Below are 23,848 nucleotides of genomic sequence, written 5' to 3'. Positions count from 1 at the left end.
AACAAAGATAATTCCCCTGTCCCGCTCACTGAACATTAGAAGAAAAAAAAAAACCCTCTCATCTTTTTTCTGCTCCTATTGTTTGTTGTCTTAAGAATTGTCTTTTTATAGATAATAATATATTCAGGGACTTAAGGGCAGAAAGTTTAGCAGATTTGTTAGTGGCAGAATGAGGAGGACATAATTTATAAAGGAAGAAAAAAACAGAAGCATATACAGTAAAATTTCATGTTGGAATTATCTAAGCTCATTAGAGATGAAAACATCTGACCGAGTCATGTTATGAATTTTATTAATAATGGTGAATAGTTCACGTCTCTGAAATTGTCTATCCTTTTCTGTAAAGACCATTGCCTTCATAATGGTCACGGTTTGGTCCAGCTATTTCCAGGAAATTCTCATTTTCATGTGTTGAGTATATCAGTACATCTGTAGAAATTAATTTCGGTTTTATCAGCACAGGAATAATCCTGAATGTGTGTGTGTGTGGTTTGTGGGCTCCCAGTCGTTTTGACCTTGCCGATGGGCAGGAGAGCTGACGAAACCAAGTTCTGGTGCGCTTGCTTTTTTCACCGTACTACGTTGACCGATTTGGAAGAGAGAAAAAGAACCAAAAAAACCCAACAAGCTTGGTTGGTCATTTCTGTGCTTACAGCTTGCTAGGGACAGTACACCCCCAGAAAAGGGAGAAAAAGCTGGTGCGTATGCTTCTGGCATCATTTTCCCCATCCCCCTGAAAGAGCTCAGCGCCCTCATGGTAGGATGCTGCGTTCCAGCGCAATGAGGCACCGCAGAGGTACGGCAGCAGAGATAACGTCCCAGTGCAGTGCCACAGATGTGTCCTTCAGTCTCCAGCTAGGGCCGGAGTTTGGCAGCTCTCTATGGAAATACTGAAAAGCCTCACCGTCTAAACTCACACCTATTTATAAACACACGCAAAGTTCCTCATCAAGTCCTATGAAATTCCTCTCTCCTTTATCTAAACGCTGCCCTGCTCACACCAGCCCCTTCGTGTGACTTCACGGAGACCAAAGTATCTCTTCCTTCTGCCAGCCATCGATTCACGTGATGCGCATAATGCCACCTGGTTCTTGCTCCCTCTTCTGCCTCCACGCTTAGAGTAAGACCCTTACGGAATAGGCGCTGCCCTTGTCTGTAGGCTGGGATATATTGTGGGTGTCCCCATGTGAATATAATGGGGACTTTTGGTCTGGACCCAGAGTGTGACATTTGGGGAGTCTTGCCTTGGTGAGTACTTCCTTCTTGTAGTTGTCTAGGAAATACTCAGAGAACCACTTCCTGTGCTACCGATGGGGCGAGATGAGCAGTACTGCTAGTTTTGCATTCATCTGAGCCCTGAAAGACTCAGCAAAGAGCAAACAGCATGTGGTACAACCATTTTGTTAACAGAGGGAAAATCATGATCTTTAAAGCACCGTTTTCCCCTGTATAAATACATGGTATAGAAAAGCTAATTATAGCCCCAAGGCTGACAATTATCAGTGACAAACACAAAACCCCAAACAAACCCAACAGTCATTTTCAAGAAGTTATAGAAATGCTCTTTTAATGGCACGGCACCTGAACTGTGTGTCTTCTTTCTTTTCTGCTGATGCTTACCCAGATCGAATCACTGCTTAGAGGGAAAGCGGAAAACAAGGAGGCAGTCAAGCCCTGGCAGCCGTCTGAATCTCAGGCATCTTGCTTTAATTTCGCTTTCTCGGTGGCAGATGGTAGCTTTGCAGGGGTGTTAAATCTGCTCATAACTAATAGGGTGTTGTTTCTTCGAATGCTCCATCTATTTCCACAGGAACAAACTCTCAATTCTCACTATAACATGGCACAACCCAATAGTCAAGAAACTATGATTTGACTGGGGAAAAAAAAAAAAAAGAATCACACCACCTACATCCCCAAACCCCATATCAAATAAAGAGTAATAACCCGGCGTTGTTTACTATACTTTCTCCCATCTCGTGTATTCTGTTAGTTTAAGAGCTGAACCCAGCGTGCCGTTCCCCAGGGCTTTCACAGCCAGGCTCCCCAAGCACGCTAAAATATGCAGCTTGAGCGAGATGCTTTAACTTCCTTCAGGCCCGGAGGTGCTGTTTGTTCAAAGGATAAAGCACGATCCCTGCCCTGAAGTAGTACTCGCAGCCTAAACAGAGAAGACAGAGACTGGAGTAAACAGTATTATCATCCTCGGAGCGGGTCAGATGTGTTGCATAGGTCTCAGCCCTTGTTTTACTAAGCTTTTCTTTTACAAAGCAGTGTAATTTCTGCAGTAGCGCTATCATTTGGGTTATTCCCCTTCCACATTAACTAGCACAGCCCTTGGCTATACTGGCAGCGTTCAGCTGCCCCACGAATCGCCGCGTACGTAAATCTGTAATGGCTCAAGCTGCTGCAAGGAGTTGAAAGCAAAGCTTGAACAAAGGAGCTTGCAGCGTTCTTATGGACAGGCAGCAGTCGGGGTCTTGGGGGAGGCAACTCCTCTGTCCGGAAAGCAGCTTTCACACAGGACACCCCACTCTGCACGCATAGGGTGGCCCCCCGACACCCCTGTCTTAAGGTACCGTAAAATGCCCTGAGGCTCTTGCATAAAAGACTGTGTGTCAGTGGAACCGCTCTTAATAGGTAGAGGGGCTTTATATGGCAAATACTGAGATTTATCATCTCTCTGCACAAACATCCAAGAATGTGGGCTATGTGATGCTGGTTTTAGCTGCAGGCTGTAATGGAACCCAATGGACTAATTCTCTCCCTTCAGTATTTCCCCAAATTGTAATCCTGTAGACTCTGGCAACCCCCCCGCCCCCCCCGGTCTAAGACGTGTGCAGGATGTGTGATTGTGGCGGGGGAGAGGCGGTGGTTGTAAAACTGCCCAATATTTGGTCATTCACATGACTTTCAGCTTTGCTCCCAAACTGAAAAGTGACCTGTTTGTGTGAAGCTTTTTCCATCCCGTCAGCAGCTGAATCTCCTGTCAACTACAACCACCGCACCTGCTAAGAGCAGAACCACCAGAGATCACAGCAAAGTAGCTTTCAAACACCGTTGAGCTTTGAAGTGGCCCGTGTTTAGATTTTATTCTGCCTTCCTAGGACTACAGGGAAAAGTTTCAGTTTTAATCCCAACATCTGGCGCGCATTTGGTTGCAGAATAAAGGTTCATTCATGCTACACATGCAGAATTCAAGTCTTCGCTGTCAAAGTGCTTCCATCCACGCTCTTCTGGGAAGAGTCCTTATCCCGGTAGCCCTGCAACTGTCCCTCAACCTTTTGGCCTCTCCTGTTTAGCCAAGGAGCATCTTTTTTTTTCTGATTGCAAACTATACTCAGGAGAAATCCTCTTGCAATCGAAGTGACCTGCTCTGAGGAAAGAGGGGTAGAAGTGCAGCTAGCACGAAGTCACTGGTGGTCACAGTGGGATCTTGTGGCCTTCGTTGCACTCACCTGCACGCCCGGCTGAGGGTCTGCACGCTTCCTGCTGCTCAGGGGACAAGCCACAGCTTTTAGAGCAAGCTCCGTGATAAGGTGTCCGGGATGAATGGACAAAAGAGGCACCAGATAGAAGTAAGGAATTCTCCCACCCACATAGCAGATACAATGACACCTTCTTCTGCTACCAAAAGATAGCCCAGCTGTTTATTAGTCTTAGTCACTTTTAAAATGTAGAGGCTGTGACCTTTCCATTCAGGTCGAAGGAAATCGAATGGCAGGGATCCCAGTGATTTCACAATTTGGCTCTTGTTCAGATTGTAGACTATGTTAACTGCAGGACAAATTCTGAGGTCCTTCCAGTCTCTTGGTTGTGCAGATGTAAGCTCACATGGGGGTACTTTCTTCTGGATAAACCACGCAGACCAAAGGGGAAGACTTTGCTTCCAACTATTCCTGTATTGTCGCATCCCCCCCCCCCCCGTTCAATTAACCGTTATCCATCCAATAATAAACTCAGCTAAGAATCAAAGGAATTAGGCACTGGGATTTGCTTATATCACGCTTTTACGTGGTTCTGTAAACTGGTTTATAATTCTGTTCAGGCCAGAGCTGGCTCAGAGAAGAAACACGACTGCTTTGTCTGATAATGGCTCACTCCTGTTCTTGCTCACTGATTTCGGGGGTGTTCAACCTAGGCTGGGTTCAGAATACTTTAACACTGAAGCATCACGCAGCCCTCGTTGCAGACTGGAGAACAGGGGAATACCGAGCAGCAGCCGGGAGACAGGATTCTCACGCTGAAACTTTAAGCTCATTTTTTTAATCTAAAAGCGAGAAGGGGGATTTCCCACTTCTACTGAATGCCTTTCTGCTTCCCATTAGGAGAGAATTTAGCTAAATAATAGCCACCGATCCCTGTTTGTCTGGACTCTTGCAGTAACTTGCATCCTCGGTTCTCTCCATTTCCTTCAAAAATCAATAAGATTGGACTTCTAAACTGTATTCGCTATGATCTGATTACAAGTCAGAACTGTGCTCCCATCGATCTTCACGTGGCTTTGCGGCATTGTCTTTGAAACCTCTCCAGAAGATGCTCGTGGCCTCAGCGTAGTGCTTGATGGATTTACAGCAAACACATGCCCAGCCCAGATGAACTATAGGTTTCTTAATACCCGTTGAAGGCCAGGATTAAAAGGTATCTGATCTAAAACGTTCTGGGCTGTCAAAACTTCTACTAAGATCAATAACTAAGTTTTGTCAAATGTATTTAAAAGAACTAAGGGCGTGCCATGTCCGTGCTTTTTCCCAAGTCTATCCATTTTAAAAATATACAAGCAGCATCCCCACAAGCGGCTGAGGAATAAAGGGCTTAGGTATTTTTGGGGGAGAAGTGGGAAAGCAGATGTTTGCCTTTTTTTGCCAGTAAAATTCAGTCCTCTCTGCTGAATCTTGTTTGCTAAACTCAGGTTTGGATGCTTTTCACGTAACTAGGTGTGTTTAACTGAGCCACCTAAAATAAAAGCTTAGGAGCCTTGGGCATCCTCTGGAGTTGATCTAGATGGTTATTCAGGCAACCTGAACAGATCTGAGCTTAAAAGAGTCAAGGTCTGTTGTGCTTAAAACCATAAGCAAACAAACTCAAGTACTTTTAAGATAATGCGTTACCGAGTGGTGGAAATTACTGGCGCACAGTGTTGTGGAGGTCAAAGTATAAATGCATTAAGAAAAGGAAATATAAATTAGGATTGGCTTAGTGGTGGTTTTCAAGAATTTTGGGCCAAATGCAACGTTTGGCTCAGGAAATTTCCAAGCTGTTGATTGGCAGAGACTAAGAACAGAAGAACTGCTTAGCGGCACATTAAGCTAAATGAACCTTTCATCTAATGGGCCGTGCAAGTCTTATATTTTTATGCGTGCACATTAAAGGAAGGGCAAGCCGTTATTCTTTATAGCATGGATGAATGATTTCTGACATCTCTCGTATCCTCGCAGGCCGGCACTGATCGCTGAGTTCAGTGTGATAACCGTGGTAGAGCCCCACTGGCAAGCAGGGGATTTGGGCTGCTCATTTATCACTTGTGCAAACGTGATCAGAATTAAGCCCATTCATTTCCTGAAACCACTGGCTCACATCCTGTCTATGTTCAACCATGCAATGGTGTGCATCTCTTAGATGAAACCACAGAAAACGAGGCCTTGCAAGACGATATATACACACCACTTTCCCCAAAGCACTGTTCATCTCCTTAAGGGTCGGAGGGTGATTTGCTGACTGTCCCGTTCTTTTTTAAGCCCTGTCCTATGTATTGCTTGACAACAGCCCGCTGTTACTCCAGGCCACAACTTGCAAAGCACGGGTGAAATACTAACGCAATATATTGTGCAAACGTAAGATTTTATTAATCAGGCATCGAGTTCCTACAAATGTGGTCAGGAAGACATACCTCATCAGAACAAGTATGTTGTAGGACAGGTTTGTGTTTCTAGTGCCAGCCCTTGCACGTAGTTTGCTTGTGGTCTGAATCGCTTAACGCTGCAGACCCTCCGCAATAGCTCGCTGGCTGGTTGGGATGTGTCATTCGGCTTTTGTTAAGTGGTGTTTGTCGTCAGTCTCCAGGTTCTTCTCCGAACCAACAAGCTCTCCTGGCTTCTACTGCTAATTCTGATGGTTTGGTTTGTAGTGTAGAGAGGAAAAAAAAAAGAAAAAAGAAACCCACACGTTGGCCACAAATTGCTGCCTAACTTCAACTGTACACACCCTGCATACTTCATTGTGTATATTGTAGGAACACATGCTTGTGTATGTCTGTATAAATGTGTGCATATGCCTGTATATATATAGTAAGTAGGTATATTGCTGTGTATTTCTACAGCTACCAGCCCTAAGTAATCTCGGGGATTTTCAGCATTATGGATATGTTGTATTTGAATAGATACGCAATTGCCTTAAGATGTTTTGGGTGAGCTAGATAGCTGCAGAAGGGTTGCAGAGGTGGAAGAAGCCCCTTCCTTTCCTTCCCAGATTCAGAAATACACAGGAGACAAACTGCCCGTGTTGTGTCATGACAAGTTCCCCAGGATGGTGGGGGGGGCAGAGCGGGGAGAAAACTCAGGTACCAGTGTTTGGGTGGAGGAAGGGGTCTCCAGTATCTTCTAGATACTCTGTGTTAGGGCTTGTAAAGATTAGGGAGATGGGTAAAAGTCAGAAGTGCTCCAGGGGCTGCACTGGCCCTGGCAAGAAACCAGAAGAATATGACTTATAAAAAGTCATAGCAGTTTTAAAACTTGCAGAGTTCAGGGGGGCAGAATTAGTGTTTCTCTCCTTTGAATGCGTCATAAAGAGGAGGGGAGAGGAAGACACAAAAATCCTGTATTTCAACATTTCACCTAAGGTGGGCCAGCGAAATCACCTTTCACCAGGGTATATTTCTGAGCACATTTACAGATTTCTGACCTTTGTTTCCTGCCCAGAGCAAGGACAGTTGCGTGCTGCGCTCTGTCCAACACGCTCCTGGGAGAGGGAAGGGATGGAAAGGAAGCCAGGAACTGCGTTTCTGGGACGCGTTCAATGCTGCTTCGCCGTGAGCTATCACATCATGGGAATACGAGATTCTGCAAAAGCGGTGACCCTGAGAAGGGGAAAAAATACGCCCAACAGCCCCGGCAAAAGCTGCCGATGGAGCGTGCCTGGAAAGTGTTAGCACGACGGGGAGGAAAGGTTTGCCACACATTTACACTAACGCTGAACAACCTCTGCAGGGAGGGGAGGCGGCAAGGGATACGCTTTGCAGCTGGACGGGGAGGTCACGATGGCGATGGCCCTCTCCACATCTGCTCTTCTTGTTTCCCCAAACGCCGCTCGCAGAGACGCACCTCTGCGAACACATCAGCTGGCACTGAAAGCCCAGCGGGGCGAAAATGGCACCGAGCTGGATGCTCACAGTGACTCAGAAACCTCCTCAAAGTCAAGCCCTCTAGTTACTTCAGCGCCTTCTGAAAACTTTAACCAGTATCGGTAAAACACGCCGCTCTCTGAAACCCAGAGGGTTGGGTTTCCTACTGCCATTTGCTTTATGCAGCCATTTTGCACACATGCAAAGTGGGGAAACGACTCCTCTGCTGACAGGCTGCCCGCCGTGCTTAGCTCGCGCAGGGAGCGAGACAGCAAAATATTTTTCCACCTCAGTCCATCCCGTTCGCTGCAATCAATGGGATGTAAACATGTGTTCAGGGCTCTCTTGAATGGGAACCTAAATGTCCTCCTTAATAGATCCCATTTAGCCATCAGCATAGAAGATTCATTGTCACCAACTATTGCAAACATTTACGTGTTCTCTTCTCAGCCTGGTCTTCTGACCAGCTGAAGCCATGCCAAGCTCGCTGGCCAGGCTAATCACATTTCCTGGCTGAAGCTAGTTTATAGATGACTCGGATATCACTAGCACACAAGCGAGGGAGGAAAATCAATGCTTACGACCCGATTCAAAGGCTGCTGAATCCAAGGGAATGATTCCTCTTCGAGCCAGCGTGCTCTGAATGAGGCTAGACAAAAGCAAGCTTTGACGGCGATTGATTTTTGAGGGAAAGGAGCTGCCTCTTTTGCTAGGCTTGAAAATGAGTTGTTTAAAAATAAAGGCAAAATCCATGCTGGCTTGGGGAAGGCGATTGTGGCTGTGCAGAGGTTGCGATGATGAGACGCAGGCAGGCTCCAGTCTCTAATGAAGACAATTGAGAGGGGCTGTGCTGGATATACAGAAGTACTCTACTGTGAGAAATGAGACGGTGAGAACTGATAATGAGAATGAAGAACTTCCTTTGATTATTGCTTCTCATTTCCTATAATGCAATCTACATCTTTAAAGAAAGCTCTCTGTTATATCTCAGATCCCCTTGCCTCCTCCGTGTGGTTAGAAGATCTTAAGCACTAGTATTGAAAAAGAAAGGTTAACCTGAATAAGGTACAATATAAGCCTCTTTTTCTTCTGACTTACATGCCGCGTTAATGCAATGTAACACCCCAGGTGCGAGTGGAGCCATTTCAGATGTACAGCAAAATCTGGCAGGCAGGAAAGTGCAGAATGGTACGTGGTAGCAGCCAAGATGGTGCTGGGAGAATTGCTGAGAACGAAAAGGAGGTGATGGCTGACCCCATCCTGGGCTGGTCCTGGGTTTCACATGGGGACCAGGGCAGGACTGTACTTGAGGTTTCTTCTAAAAAAGACAGCTGAAAACAAGGTGGAATTGTTGTGTGTCTGGATGCCTAAATACTTTTGAAAATCTAACCCCAAATCACCTTTGAAAATAGCAATTGAATTCATAGATTATGTTAGACATGTCATGCCAGGTTGTCTATGCAAATTGGACTGGTAGTTTAGCTTTGGACAAATTGCACAGAATCAGTTTGTCAAAAGCAGGTGTTGATTTTGAATGCTTCCTTTTCACTTGTGCAAGGATTTTCAAAGACGGCGAGCGTGACGCATCTGGGATCGGATGTGTGAGCGCTCACACATGCCCGTTTTTACATGTTCAAAACTGAAAAACTGAAAGCCAGTTTTGAAAACAGAAGCTTAATCCTTATGCACTTGCAGTTTCCGTATCTGTGAAATGGGGATGGCGATAACACTTATCACCCTGCCGATGGCAAAGCAAGCTGCGGGAAATTTCTCTGCCTTCCTTAGACTGCAGTGGGTGGCAGAACATTCACAGTTTTTATGGGGCAATGTCTGTACTTGAAACCCTGTTCCTTTACAAGCTGCAGATCAGGGACATGGGCAACAGCATGGGCAGCGGGTACAGAGATAATTAGAGCCAAATAATGGAATTGCGCATTTCAGAACAAACAGGATGCACGTATACACATAAAAGAAAGAAAACTTCTTGATTAACACGCAAGAGGAAATGAAATTAGAGAGACGCTAATCCAGATAACCAAATCGAGCAGTTCTAATGTGGGATGGCAGTTAGCTAATGGTAACAGCAAAGGGCTATCAGCAAAGCTCCACCCTGCGCCACAGTATTTAAAACCAAAATTGTTTCAAAGGCACGAGCTAGCCGTGCATTTACCCGCCTGAGTAATCTCAATTAAAACCAATGGAATTACTTATGTGTTTGAACTCAAGCGACACTTTTTTTTGAATCCTTTGCCAGACTGGCACCTAAATTCATCCCGGTTTCCTCTGTGAAGGTGGGGTCCGGCGGGGGAGCCTGTGGGAACCTGCGTGGTTCCTCAGAGCGCGCTGTTCAAAGGATGACATTCCCTCTGCCTGGCGTGCCGCTGCAAAGCTCGACTTTGCCTTAAACCTCAAAAGCCGCCGGCGTGTTTGTACACTAGGCATACCTTTAAACTACTCTTTGGCAGTGGAAACAACTCTGCCCAGACCTTGCAGGGCGTACAGACGGGATGCTCCTAGGATTCTCCAATTGTTTTCGCACCGACCACTGATAGCAATAACAGAAAAGTCCTAGTTTTCAGGATTTTGCATTCCAACCGAAAACTTGTCTCTGCTTTGACGCATACCTCGAAGCAAAGGGACAATTATCTAGTCACAACATTCAGTGCCATTTGCATAATCTCATCTAAATTGTTCAACTGCTTCAAATGCTTTTGTGATTAGAAAGATACTCCACAAATAAACTGACTGCATGTACCTGACACTCAAAATTAATGTGTTGCAAGGGAAAGATAAAGCAGCATGGAAAAAGGATTCCTTCCTTACCATTACTTACACCCAACCTATGAAACCACAAAATTTCATGTCTATTACTGAAATGAAAGTCACATCAAAGGTCCTGTAAGACTTGGGGATATGCTGCAGCAAAATTGAAATAATATTTCGTAGGTGGAAAGTTCAGCTAGATGCCTGGAACAGTATCTAATTGCCACATAACAGTACATTTTTGTTATTTATGGCCTGATGGCAAATCCAAATTACCGAGATCTAAACCCAGACTCTCTCTTGCAAGAGAGTTTCTGTCCTCAGGCAAATACCTTATAATGCTTTCATGCTTGTTGGGAGGTGTTTAATTTGCAGAGACACTGAGCATCAGTTAGCCAAGATTTTCCAGAGTGGTTGCTGACGTTAGGTAATCCAATTTGGACCTCTGAAAGGGGCTTGGTTTCCAGACACAGCAAAGCACTTGGGTTTCACAGTTAGTTTCTTTTGGTGAATCAACTCTCATTTGCAAGGAAAAAAAAAAAACAAAAAACCCAACCAAAACAAAACCCAGCAATACAACTTTCTCCCATGTTCTAAGTAATGGTTTTTTGGGGTTGGGTTTTTTTTTTTTTTTTTTTGGCTTTTGGTGATCTGAGGGGGGAGTCATGCCCTTTTTATGGTCCATATACAACCCCTGTGCCCCATCGCTATCGCAGCTCGCACCTTTATATTCCCAATCTTTAAAGTATTTATCCTCTGAAACGCCTGTGAGACGGGGAGTTACCGGTCTGCTGGGCAGGCTGCTCTGCGGCGGCTCTCGCTGCGTTGCTCGCTCGAGCTTCCTGTTAGATCTGACAGAAGTTTCCCGCTGACCTTTAGCTGTCAGAAAGGATGATAAACAGACCCTAGTGACTGTGTCCTCCCCGCTGCCCCCCACTCCCACAGAAGTAAGGGAGGGTGTTAGGTGCTAGGCTTGGGTGCCGTGCTCTGGCATACGCTGCCCTCATCCCTTCCCATATCTGCATGGCCCCGCTGGCTGTCAGGAAGGACTGAAATGACGTCTCTGCCGTCCTTCTCCCCTAGAACAAGCTGGTGACAGCAAGCATGTAAAATTCTTAAGCTGTCGTCCAGGGAAATCCTATCACACCTCGGCAAGCTCCTAGTCCTATGGCTGGAAAGAGGCAGCGGCACCAACAACAGGAGAATTTTATCTCCGTTTGTCGGGCAGACTGGTGGAGCAGAGGTGTGGGGCGAATGGAGGGAAGAAAGATCTTTAAGACATGGCAATCCCATGCTAACCAATCTCTAAACCCAGAGGATCCTGGTACCTACATCCACATGTAGTTCTGTCAATCTGGCCTCAGGCTCTTGCAGCCCATTTCTGCATCATCCTAAAAGACCTATTCATTTTTTTCCCGCCTGTTGGCACGCTTTAGCTGGGTGGCCTCAGCTCTGCCCTTTTAAAGTTCGCTTTGCAGCAGATGAGCCTATCTAAACACCCAGCACAAGCAAAAAAAAAAAAAATCAGCAGCTGGTCACAGGAGTTTCCTAGGAGAACATGAAAAGGATCGCAGCAGGCTGCCCAGCGCCCTTGGTGAGGCTGACTCACGCAAGAAGCCTGGTGAGACACGTTTCTTGGGCGCTCAAGTTGTGAAGACACAGCCAAGGCGATGCGCTAGCAGAATTTCCCTCCGTGCGATGCACTTTCCGAGGAGTTAAAGGCGGTGTGAATGACCGCCGTCAAATGTTGTTGGTAGCCATAAGGGAATCAAACAAAAGCCCAGTCACACCATGCGCTTCTGCACAGCATCCTCTCCCTTAGAATTCCCAAGGGCTTCAAACCCTTTGATCCCGATGAGGATCAGCAGCTTTGGGGCAGGAAGCGGCGGAAGTTGGAAAGATACATTGACCCCCAAAGTCAGGGTCTTCATAGGAAGTTAATTCCTCTCTCAGAGATGGCGTCTGATGAACGTCTTTGGGAAGCTGGATGATGAAATGGAGAATTCTTATAAATACTGACCTTTCCATTTGCAGCTAGAAAGTTTTACCTTAGGGAGAAAAGAGGAAATACCATGGGGGAGTGGTTCATGTCGTTCGTGTGTCGTCCCCCCCCCCCCCAAATTGCACTATTTTTCTAAAATCAAAGTGAGACTTAAAATACCCCCATACAGCTGGTTTCAGGTTGGGTAAGGGGTCCCAGCTGTGCCACTCACCCCACACAGGAGGTCTCCTGTACGCATCAGGGCTAACTCTGAGAAGAGAGAGGGTGAAACAGGATAGAGGACGGATGCTGGTGGAGCAGCGAACCTGTAATTGCCGTTAACACTGGGAGGAAACAGCATCAGCTGTCCCGTGCCGTCGCAGCACAAGCTATCTGCCTGCTGTGTGCACGATTCGGGTCTCTGTGGACCCATCCTGACTCATCCTCTCCCCAAGCCTGCTGCGCTTGGGTGACGTGTTTCAGACCCAAATAATCAGGGTACCTGGGAAACCAGCTGCACCTGCGCCGCTCGGGAAAATATTATTATTATTATTATTATTATTATTATTACGTGCACCAGCTCTGGGGTGCGCTGAGGTCCCACCCGGTGCTCCCCGAGCACACAGCAGCTGGGCAGCGAGTAGGTGCGCTGCGGTGCAAAGCTGGAGTCGCTATTTAGAAAAGGCTCTGCGGCCCCAACATATAAACGCACCATAAATAGGCGAGAAACACCTGAGGTTTATACTTTTCTCCCCGAGGCTTTGGTGCCGATTCTTATTTACACACAGGCTCTTTGCATTACCCGAACTGCTTCTCTAAAGGGAGCTTTCGTAGCAATGAAAGTCGAGTTATTTCTGGGTAAGATCCTCAGCTGGTGCGTATTAGTGTCGCTCCAGCAAAGTCAATGGTGCTGGGCTGATTTACACGGCCGGAGGCTTTGCCCTTTAGAACATGAATGTATTTATGATACACCTACGCTATGGGAGGGGGTCACAGGGGCTGTAAAGGGAATATAAATGTGTCTTGTAAGGTGCAGCTTACGTTTATTCCAAGGCTTGTTTCTGTTGCCCATGGACCAGTGTGATTATGAACCAGATCCAGTTCTTCTTTAGTTTGCGATTTCTTTGAACGGTGGCTGGGAGAACTGACTGCAACTTCTCCATGAGTAATATATTGTGATTTGACACTTGCTAGGACTTGGCAGCTACTCTAAGAAATATTGATTGCGAAGAATAAATTCAATATAATAGTAGAACAAGGGAGCAGGACATCATTGACACCATTTACAGCCTGCAATTCTGGAGCGCCCTTTGTCTCGACTGGATGGCAAATGTTAATTAAGGTGCCCTCTCTGGCATCAAGCGACTTGATGTATCGTCTCATGTGAAATTTTTCTGTCTGTAAAATAGGAACGGTACTTATTTCAAAGTAGCTGTTCATAACAGTGCCATTCTGATGCAGCTGTGAGTTTCATCCATCTATCTAACTCGCCGTAACTATGGGTAACGACTGGGAGTAAAGGATTTTGGAGGCAATGCTGGGATCACTGCCTGTCAGAGGAGATGATACACTGTCTGCTTCCTCGTGTGGCCTCTCCCTATCCTCCTCTCTAGAGACATTTTGCTCTTGCTGGCTTTTTTTCAGATTGCCGGCTCTTGGAGCAGGGCTGATGTTTTCCTTTTCTGTTTGTACAGCCCCCAGCACAACAGGATTGCGGTGCATAAAAATCAGGCTTCTACTCGCCGGTGCCATGCAAGGGACAAACAGTACTAGCGTTTCACGTCGGCACAAACTCAGGGCTTGAAATTCGCGTCATGGAACTGATTCAATCGCTCTCAATAAAATGAGGAACGGCTTAGAAGAAAAACAGTGCCACTTTATCTATTTCAGGTATTTCCAATGCCATTTAACGCATCCCCCTTCACGCTCGGTAGGAATGTATCGAACACCTCGATCTCAGCCATTCAAGAGAAGCACGTGCTCAAGGGCTTTGCTCAATCAGGCCATTAATGAGGTTTATGTCATTTAAGAACTTGCTATATTTCATTAGGTAGAGGAGAAAGAAAATAGTCATTTTTACAAATCAGGAGATGAAAAATCTCTCTGAAACACGCCCGCCTCTACACTGGCAATTATTTCACAGTCACCAACCACAAATGATTAATTCTGCACTATCATGAACTGCAGAGCCTCGCTAATACTACGCAAAAGGGAAAACAGTGGCACTTGCCTTGCATTCGATAACGGCAGGGGGGTGATGGGTGCGAGCGAAATACAGCTAAAACCCCTTTCGATGTCGGGCTCTGGAAGGCCAGGGTGTTGATCAGAGCTACCTGTCTTTGGGTACGCCTCTACATTGCTAGCACCCAAGACAGATACCCCAATGTTTACTCAGGGCTGCCGTTTGCTCGGTCACGTGCGTAACCTTTCGCTAGCGTTTTCACGCTCGTCTCCTGCTGACAGGGCCGGCCTGCGAGGTATTCGTGCTGGCAATGACAGGAGGCTTCAGCCCCAAAGACCTGAATTTGGTGTCTGGGGAAAGCAAAGACATCAAACGCGTCTCCTGTCGCTCGTTCCAGGTTCCAGTTTATAATTGCTTGCTTTCTGTTTCAATTTGATGGTGCTGCTCGGTGGGTGACAGAAACCACTCGGGTCCTGACAATACCTGTCAGGATATTGTCATATCTGCACACGCAACTCTGCTCTCCGTGCCTATCTTTGTTCTTTTGGGCATCCTTGTGAAAAAAAAAACAAACAAAAAAACCCAGTGAAACAAAACAGGGAAGGCTGAGGCTTCCCAGGGGGAATGGAGGAGTGATGACTCCTGCTCCCTAGGTGTGCGAGATCGACACCTCTTAGGTGCACACTGGGAGTTGTGGGTATTTCAGAGATACCTTAAAAAGCACCTTTTGCTGCTGGGTCTTGTCAAAGCTTCAGGAGAAATATTGGGAGAGTGGACTTGAAAGGGCAGCGCCTGTGGCTTACGAACATAGACAAGAGGTGCAAGGTGTCTAAAACACTGTTTACGTCGGTTGTCAGCTGCTTTGCCGCGGTGCCTTTAGCCATTCCCTCAACCCATCCTATTATTTCTTGCTGCTCTTTTTTTTTTTTTTCCCCCTCCACTTTACGCTGCTCTCTAAATTCAGTCTTTGTGCACGACCGGGCGGCATAGGATACGGTGAGGACAGAATAATGCCGAGCAAAGCCGAGGCCTATTCTTTTCAGGTCTGTTTATATAGGGGGTGAGTAAGACAAAGGCGCTGTGTCGCACCCCATTGTAACGCACAAAGCCTGCAGCAAGTCTTGGCGATGGAATCCAAAACACCGTCAGCTGCTAAACTACAGCTCTTTTGATGACTCTGCTTGTTGAGGATAATTAGACTGGTGCAGTACAGACACACACACGGATGTCTCTATTCTTTTTGCAATTGCAGAGCGCATGCTGTGAATCCACTATGAGCGCCAGTTAAAACCTAGGGCAACGTTTTCAAGTGTGAGCAAGACTTGGGAGTCTAAGATTCACTTTCAAAGGGTGACTTAAAAATGCAAGTCTCATCAGGAGACAGCAGGGTTAGCACTTGACATTTAAAAGCACCGATTTTTTTTTTTTTTTTTTTTGGAAACTTTTGCTCATGATCTTTCAAAGAGCGGGATTCCCCCCGTGTATTTATCAGTGAATTTATTCAGGAAGTCCCAAGGGCTGGCAGCACCCTTCAAGCATGGGTTCTTGCATAGCAAATTGGCAGCAGTAATCTCGGGGTAGACTTCCAGCGAGCTTTATAAGGAAGCGCTGCAGAATTCTGCAAAAATGGCCAACACGCTGCCACTGCCACCAAGCCTCCAAAGGGGGGAGAAGAATCAGCATTTTATGCAAACAAGGCTCCATTCAAATAGTCCATGCTGGATATCTGAAATCGGGAGTTTCTCTAGTGAGTCTTTGTCTTGAGAATCTCTTCAGTAAATTTATACCGGCTCCTGACAGGAGTATCAGGTCTGTGAAGTAAGAGAAAAAGGGACAGAAAGGGAGAAGATAACAGTGGTATCTGTATCACTCGAAACTGATACGTAGCTTGAAAGGGAACTGCACACCAAGGATCGAGTTATTAACTCTGTGGGGTTTTGACACAGAAGGCACAAAGCAGTTTTTCAGGCTCTGTCAGTGACATGTGGGGTCTGGGTTGCGCTTTCTGAAGCTCCTCTCCTTCCTAGCGCAGAGGGTAGGATCAAGTTCAGGACCTTTGCTCCAAGACACAAAAGTCATCAGAGAGACAGAGGCACAAGCAAATGTTTTCTTGTCACCATGTCATTTTACTACCGAAACGAGCCAAGTACCGGGGGACCAGGAAGCTATCTGACATCGCTTACGGTGTTTGTCAAAGTTAGATAGCCCTGCAAAACACATCTCAGAAATCCAGGAATTGCTGTCCTCTGGCTGACTTGCCACTGAACCAGGAACTCACTGCGTATGGTGATGCTACTTAAGACATTTAAATACGAGATCCCAATGAAGCACAGCGTGTGAATGTACTATGAAGGTGTTGGGTTTTTCTTTTCTCCCCTGCACACGTGCAAGCTTGCTTTCTGGGCAGCTAGCATTGCAGTGACTCACTGACCTTGGCTCTACTGTGAGCAATCTTAGGGATGCTCTGTCCTTCAACAATTTTCTCAATGTTTGTGGCAGAAGCATTTTCTTTGTCGATATCAGACCTGAATATCTGATTGTTCCACTTCTCCCAACTATCAGATATGGCTAATGGCAGTTACGTATACAGTATCCTGAATCACCGAGGTAATATGGAGCGCTACTGCTGCCATTATCATTTTAGAGTGTGATCTTATCACAGGAATGACTTCTTCAGCCTCTGGTAAGAGAAGGTCTCTCTCCATTTGAAAACTTTATACAATGCCGTGGAAATAGATGTTCTACTTAGACCAGTTAAGTCAGTCTTCTGATTAAACTAATTGACTGAAACGCTACTGATTTAGGTGCAAGTGCCAGCCTAACTACGGATTTGACATATATATCTAAGCGTCTCTGTGCCTCGGTTTCCAGACTATACAGTGAAAATAAAAAGCCCTCTATGTTTTATCACTTTAGATCTTTAAAGTAAGGAGCTGTTTGATAGAGATCTCCCCCACACTAAACACAATGGAGCTGCTGGCACGTAACAGTCTGAATACTGCAGTAATCATCGCTCAGTCCCACAGCAGAAAACTGCAATAAAGCCAATGGAAAAAAAAAAAATTAAAAAAAATCCATATGCAGAGCAGCCATGGGACTCGGTCCCAAATGTATGTTTGCTCAAGCCTTTCTCCAGTGCACCTTCCTGGCAGCTGCTAACTCGATCGCAGTATCCATGTTCCGCTGCGCAATGCAGACCTGTTGGATCCCTTCCAGCACAGATGTACAAAATTGTTCGGAGGCCTCAGTGCTGAACCTAGGAATTGCAATACATGAACTAGACCAGTTAATTACTCAAACTGTTGCTCAAGTTACAACACAGAATCTCATCCGTTAAACCCTGTGGTGGCCAAAGACCTGCCTGCCCCGTAACTTCTCACAAAAGCTTCGACGGGCGCATAGAAAGGGAGGGTCACGGCAGGGGAAGCAGATCTTGTCCAAGTGATCTACCAAAGGGTGCACCTCCAGCATGTTCTTCCTCTTGCACTATTTGCAGAGTGTAAACTGGTCACACACGCTTCCTACGAAGCTCCGACTTAAAAACGTCTGTCTGATGGCTGATACGCAGTACTGGAAATGGAAGTATTTCGGTTAGACAGTTTCTCTACTGCGTGGTCCAGTGGCTCTGTCCAAGCCCACAAGTCTCGAACGACGGACCCAGACAGAACATTAGGGGAAGCTTTTGCCTAAGCCCTTGTGGCTACACCACCTGGATTTTCTCTCCAGTAGCTGAAGATTTCCTCCAGCGCTGTTAACAAAGTTAGAAATCCACTTTCAGTGGAGCCTTCTGAACTGTTGCTTCTAGAAGCATTTCCACCCATCAACTTCTTCACTTGGGATGGGGTTTCCCTCACAGCCCAGGCCAACGCAAGTCACTGTGAATCATGGAAACCCTTCTAAAGCTTGGGCTTAAGTGGGACTTGGGGGATGCCTACGCTGTGGGCTGGTCCTTCGTGGTAGCATGAATTTCAGCCCAGAGTATTTGCAGAAATCTAGTACCCTGAAGGCAAGGCTGTGGAGGAACAAAAACCACTTCAAAATCAAAAGATTATCCGCAGCACTTTTTGTCCATGTAGTATTTTCCCAAATCCAGCTCAAACCGTAGAGGAATGAGAGACTTCGCAGCCTTTCTGTGCTGAAATACTGCTATGTTGCTAAGTCTGTTACTAGGCAAAACATGTTTTAGCAGCCTAGAAAACATTTTCAAAACACAAGAGAAGATTTTACTGTTTGTAAACTGGATCTGAGCTTCTTTTCTTTGAGAATAATGAAACTCTTAATACTCCTAAATTCTCATAGTTGCTGAGAAAGCAAATCATAATCAGACTGGCTTGGTTCTATTCAGGACCAGGGGAAATGTGGTACAGCTTTGTGAATTAACTCCTCTTCATGCCCACGAACACAGAGTTAAACCCAGGTGGTCTTTTGTGGGAGGGAGGAGGAAATGTGTCGCATAGAGGAAGCAGTGAAGTTGATTCACGGTAAACTGCACAATATTCCTGTCTATCCCATTTTTATGATGGGGAAGCGTTTGCAATTATGTCTAGCGTCAGCAGATCCACCCAGGAGCACAGTGTTACGTGTCGAACCAACGTTACGGACCTGGCTGTAGAACATGGTCCCCCTTTTTCAGTGTGAGATGATGGGAAGGAACGTCAGTTTGGTTTTGGAAAGCTTTGCCACCTGTGTCAAGACCAGCGCTCATCTCGTACGCTTATCACAACATAGAACATGGCATCTAAAAAAAGCGTGATGCCTTTAATTTAAGTGTTCTGCTTATGGACAGTGATTTACCCAGTTTGAGTAATGACAGGGGCCAGAGAATTATCTTCATTTTTCTAGGTCTGGATCTCTTCTAAAACAGTAGCTCGGGGCTGTGGCTTGAATTCAGAGTTGTATGCAGAAACTCAAGTAACATTTTAAATTTTATATATTTATATATTCATGCGCACCCAGAATTAAAACAAAGAAAGCAGGATTTTTTTCTCAGACTAGAATTTTAACTTTCTGTTTTTTTGAGGATGTTTTGGAGGAGTTTAAATTCTGACTTGAAACTTTTAAAACTGTGAATCACTGAATTCACAGATTCTGGAGCCACACTGATTTCTGCACCATGCAGGCTAGAGGATTTCAACTGCTTATCCCTGCATTAGTTCCAATAACTTAAGTTTGGTCAAAAGCCTCCTTCCATCCTGAAAAAACCAAGCAGTCCATTCACTAAATTTTCTTATGTTTAGTATTTTACAGATATTCATGTTACACATAGATTTTTTTAATTGCTTGTACGTGTATAACGGTTTTAAGCGATCCCCTGTGGTTTCGATGGCGTGTAAACTACATTGTGCTTCCCGCTCTATTTACTGTCAGGAGTAAATAGCTTTATAGGGATTATTACACAAGGATGAGGGGTGCTGGCACTCACATTAGATCTGTGGGTGCAATCACTGACAGCAGATCCATAACAAGAGGAGACACGATATTTCGGGGCAACTGGGAAAAAACAGTTCCGTGAAATCTCTTTCTAGAGGAAGCTTGTTCTTGTATTTAGGGTCTTGAGACACTGGGGATCTGGTTAGACTTTCGTGTGACCCTGGGTAAAATGTTTGTTTCAGTGCCCAAATTGCAAAATGGCAATCGTAACATCACCTTTGCCTTCCTTGTTTAAATCAGAAACAACTTGGGATAGGGACAGCCTCCTCCTGTGCGACCAGACAGTACGTAATATAATGGGCTAATTGCAAAATCAAAAAATAATGATTGTGTGCTGACAAAAAAAAAAACAACCAACCAAACCCAAAATAGAACAACTGTTCACGGTAATAGTCCAAAGCGATGACATACTACAGTAGTTTGAGCAATTGCCATCCACAAGTAAATGCATCCGAAGGTGGTTTGTACGTCACTGCATCACCGTGTAATTCAGAGCAGCCCAGGTGAACTGAAGCTGTTGCTGGGAAGGAGGAAAAGAGACAGATGGACATCTCTGCTCTTCTACCTGGGCCGACAAGGACTTTGTGGGGGCCTGGGGAAAACCTCCAGCGTCTCAGTCTGCGTTGTGGTACACTGACATCAGTGGAGCTCCGATAATTTCAAGACCTGCTCTCAATTTATCTTAGTTCAGAAAGGAAGGATATGTCCTTCTCTGACGGACCCTTTATCCCCAGTCCCCCATAAGCCACATGTAGGATGGACAAATAAAGGCTCATTTAATAACACCTTGATTTGAACAAAAGATCCACGGCAGTTTTGCCCTCGACACCTGAAGCGTAAATGCCTATGACATCCTTTCTTGGTTTCAGCCCGGCTTGTATAATTTTCTACCCTTAACTGAGCTAACTGTCCTAACCATCCAGTAATACTTGGAAATCATATTTAATCTTTCACCTTTGATTATTTTAGCATACATAGAGTGGAAGTGTCTTGCCCAAAGTAACCCGGAACCAGGAAAATAAAATGAATATGAGAATCCTGAGCCCCTGTAAGCAGTGCGAGCCCAGGATCGTCCTGGCCATCTGAGCTCTTACTGCTGTTATAACCTGTAAGCTTGGAGAAGTATTATCAAATAATGAACAGTTTCGGTTTTGAAGAGACAAAAGCTGACCTGTCCATTGGTAGGGGTGCGAGGTAGGTGAAGTTACTTGAGCCGAATTAGAAGCTGGAAGTTAGGCAATGCGAGTACCCCCAAAGATCTCAGTACTGTCTCAATACCACATCTGAAAACAGCACTCTGGTGATCTCCGGGTAGCTCCCGTGCCTCTTCCCCTGGCTTCAACAGTCCTCTCTGTCCCCTGCCCCAATCAATGCCCCCCCTCCCCAGCTCTAACAAGAAGCCGTGAGGCCACTGATGCCAACAGCGATGGCATTTTGTGACGTGCCTGACAGACTAGTCTGACAACTTGGCGCTTTGTTTTGCCTAAGCCATCCAAACAGATGGTCACCACTTCTAAGTATCAGTCTGGCTTGTATTTGTACGCGGGATCCGCAGGCGCAGGTCTGAACTCCCCCGTTTCGCTGAATTCTCTGTCTCCTCTTGTAACTGTGGCTTTGGGGTAGAAAACAGGAGCAGGAGAGTTTTGGGAGAAGACTCGAAAGGGCTTTACTCTAAGGCTACTTCTTAATAACGTCTTTGGGAGACAGTGTGTTTTTTACCTCCTTGGCAACTCAGAAATCTCTTTCATTCACACTTGCAGAGCAATATGCTGTGGGTGAAAAAACAGCTTCTGGGAAGCAGTGACCTTTAGGGAATGTCCTTTTGCCACGCGGTCCCGTCTCCCACGCCTCTGAACCTGCGTGCCGTTTCATAGTGTGCCCTTGGTGGCAGTACTTAGTCATTTGGGTTTATTTCCTTTTTGCTTCTTATCTGAATTTTAATGATTAATTATTTGTAGTATTTCCAGCAGGCTGGAATAGGGGCACTTAATTGCTACTTCAGATCGGTAGAGTGGCCCTCTCCCAGCAGACAGCTGACTTGTCTGGCAAACAGGGTTATATCGCAGCATCTTGAATTTTAGTATCGAGACGGTTTTACCTGGCTGGCTGGTTATATTCGCAATAAGCATGCTTTGCAGTTGGGGATATTTTACGCCTTTCTCTGGCTTGCTCTCTGTGTTTAACCTTCCCTAGCTTGTGTGAGGAAGCTTTGGGTCCATTTTTGTCAAATGTTAGCGTTTTCTTGGGCAAGAATATGAAGCATAGACCTAGTTCCTCAGCTAACAGGTAAGGCTGGGGATAACTCGTCAGCCTTGATGGCACTGTTGTACAGGTAATAACTAGTTTCATTCATAGTATCAAGCTGGGTTTTTTTCTCTAGCTACACTGAAAGATGCACATCTGTTTTTCCAAACGAGCAGAGCATGAAGTCACCGGTCTCCTACTGTCTGCGTTTGCAGGCATTGTATATAAATGCTGTATGTTGATTTTGATAGGTAACTATAGATCACTGACAGACATAAGGAGCGTAAGTAGGACAATGGAAAACACACATTAGATTTTCCGTACGTGCTAGTGGATCCACGGTAATCTCATGCATCCACAGATGATATACACCCCTAAAACTGCAGTGCATATCTCCATATTTATAAAAAACCTGCACAAAGACAGGCTGCAAAACCACTGAGTTCTGCTTGGTATCTACAACAAAAGGAAAACTTAAGCCGATCAAGGAATCATCCAAATCCCCGCTGGTTTCATTTGCGTCCTGAAGCGCGCAGTCCCACTTCAGGAGTCACTATATTTAAAACTGGGAGAGTCATTATGAAGTTATCATTAGGTTGCTGCCTAATTAATTTAAAGCATAAGCACATGCAGGGAGATTACACCAGGGCATTGCTAAATTGGGCAAAAAAGCCCTACCACTTCGGACTATGGAAATTTTCTTCTATCGCTCCGTTCCTTTTTGGTTGACTTCTACGTGGATTAAAGAAAATCTCCCGGGCGACCGAGTCGGCCAAAGCAATTGCGCCAAGGACTATTTCCTATCAAAGCACAGGGAGCCACGGGCTCTGATTTCAACTGGGGATGCAAAACATTGCCTCCCTGCCGATCCCAAACTTTCCAGGCGGGCTGCTCCGGGCCCTTCAGCACCCCGGCTCCCGCGGGCGACGGGGACGAGATGCGGTGCACCCCGGGACGGCACCTGCCTCCCCCCCCCCCCCGCCCCCGGAGCCGGTTCCCGTCCCGTCCCCGTTCCCCCTCCCGGAGCCGGGGCTGCGCTCCTGTCTGGCTGCGGCGGCCGCCGGGAGATGCGACCCGGCGCATCCCTCGGCCCGTACAGCATCCCGGACCGCTCCGGGACCGCATCCCCCGCTGTCCTGGCCGCTCCGAGAAGGCATCCCCGGGCCGCTCCGGGAGCGCATCCCCCCCCCCCCCCCCCCCCCCAATCCCCCGGCCGCTGCCCGGCATCCCCCGGCGGCCGGAGCTCCCTCCCGCAGGCTCCGCGCCGCACCGCCCGCCTGTGGCGGTCTGGAGCAGCGAAGCAGAAAGGCGCCCGTCGCTTCTCGCCGCCGTAAAACGAAAGGGGAGGGGGGTGGGGGGGAGAAGAGCCGCGGGGAAAAAGGGGCCGTGCGGCGACTTACGCCCGGGCTTTGGGGAAGCCCATTGACAGCAGGATCTCCAGCGACGAGCCATGTTTGATGGTCCCCGCGCGGTGCTGCCGGTTCCGCCGGGGGATGACTTTGCTGTACAGCTCCTCTTTGGCAGCCATGGCGTGCGGTGCGGGCTGCCCGCGCTGGGCCATCACGCAGCCATCTCCGCCCGCGCAGGGCCATGCACACCCCGCAGCGCCCAGCGCCCCGCCGGGGGGCCGGGGCAGGGCCCTCCTCCTCCGCCCCCAGCCCAGCCCAGCCCAGCTCAGCCCGCCGCTCGGTTCGCCCACCCGCGGCTCCGGCAGCCGTCACACGTGCGAGCCCCACGCAAGCCCACGCCGCCACCGGCGACTTCGCAAAGGATCGGAGGGCGGCGAGGAGAAACCACCCGCGCCGCGGCCCCCGCGCAGCCCGTCCGTCCCCCCCCGCCCCCGCCCCGCTCTTAAAGCCGCCTCCGGGAGGGCGGGTGCGGCCCCCGGCGTGGAGCGGCAGCCCAAGCCGGC

At 47.0% G+C, this 23,848-nt stretch overlaps 1 protein-coding gene across 1 annotated transcript in view; it reads right to left on the bottom strand.

The window, feature by feature from the left end:
- Positions 1-23,612, bottom strand: part of UBASH3B (ubiquitin associated and SH3 domain containing B) — a 74,425-nt gene extending 50,813 nt beyond the window's left edge. The window contains exon 1 of the mRNA XM_075774628.1: positions 23,337-23,612. Coding sequence (XP_075630743.1) covers positions 23,337-23,497 — 161 coding nt within the window. The 5' untranslated portion in view covers positions 23,498-23,612. The remainder of the gene's footprint in view (positions 1-23,336) is intronic.
- Positions 23,613-23,848: the final 236 nt, after the last annotated feature.

Source organism: Balearica regulorum, chromosome 23 (genome assembly GCF_011004875.1).
Source record: "Balearica regulorum gibbericeps isolate bBalReg1 chromosome 23, bBalReg1.pri, whole genome shotgun sequence".
NCBI classification, from domain to species: Eukaryota; Metazoa; Chordata; class Aves; order Gruiformes; family Gruidae; genus Balearica; species Balearica regulorum.
Note: the sequence above shows the minus strand (reverse complement) of the source record. Positions and strands in the feature narration are given on the sequence as shown.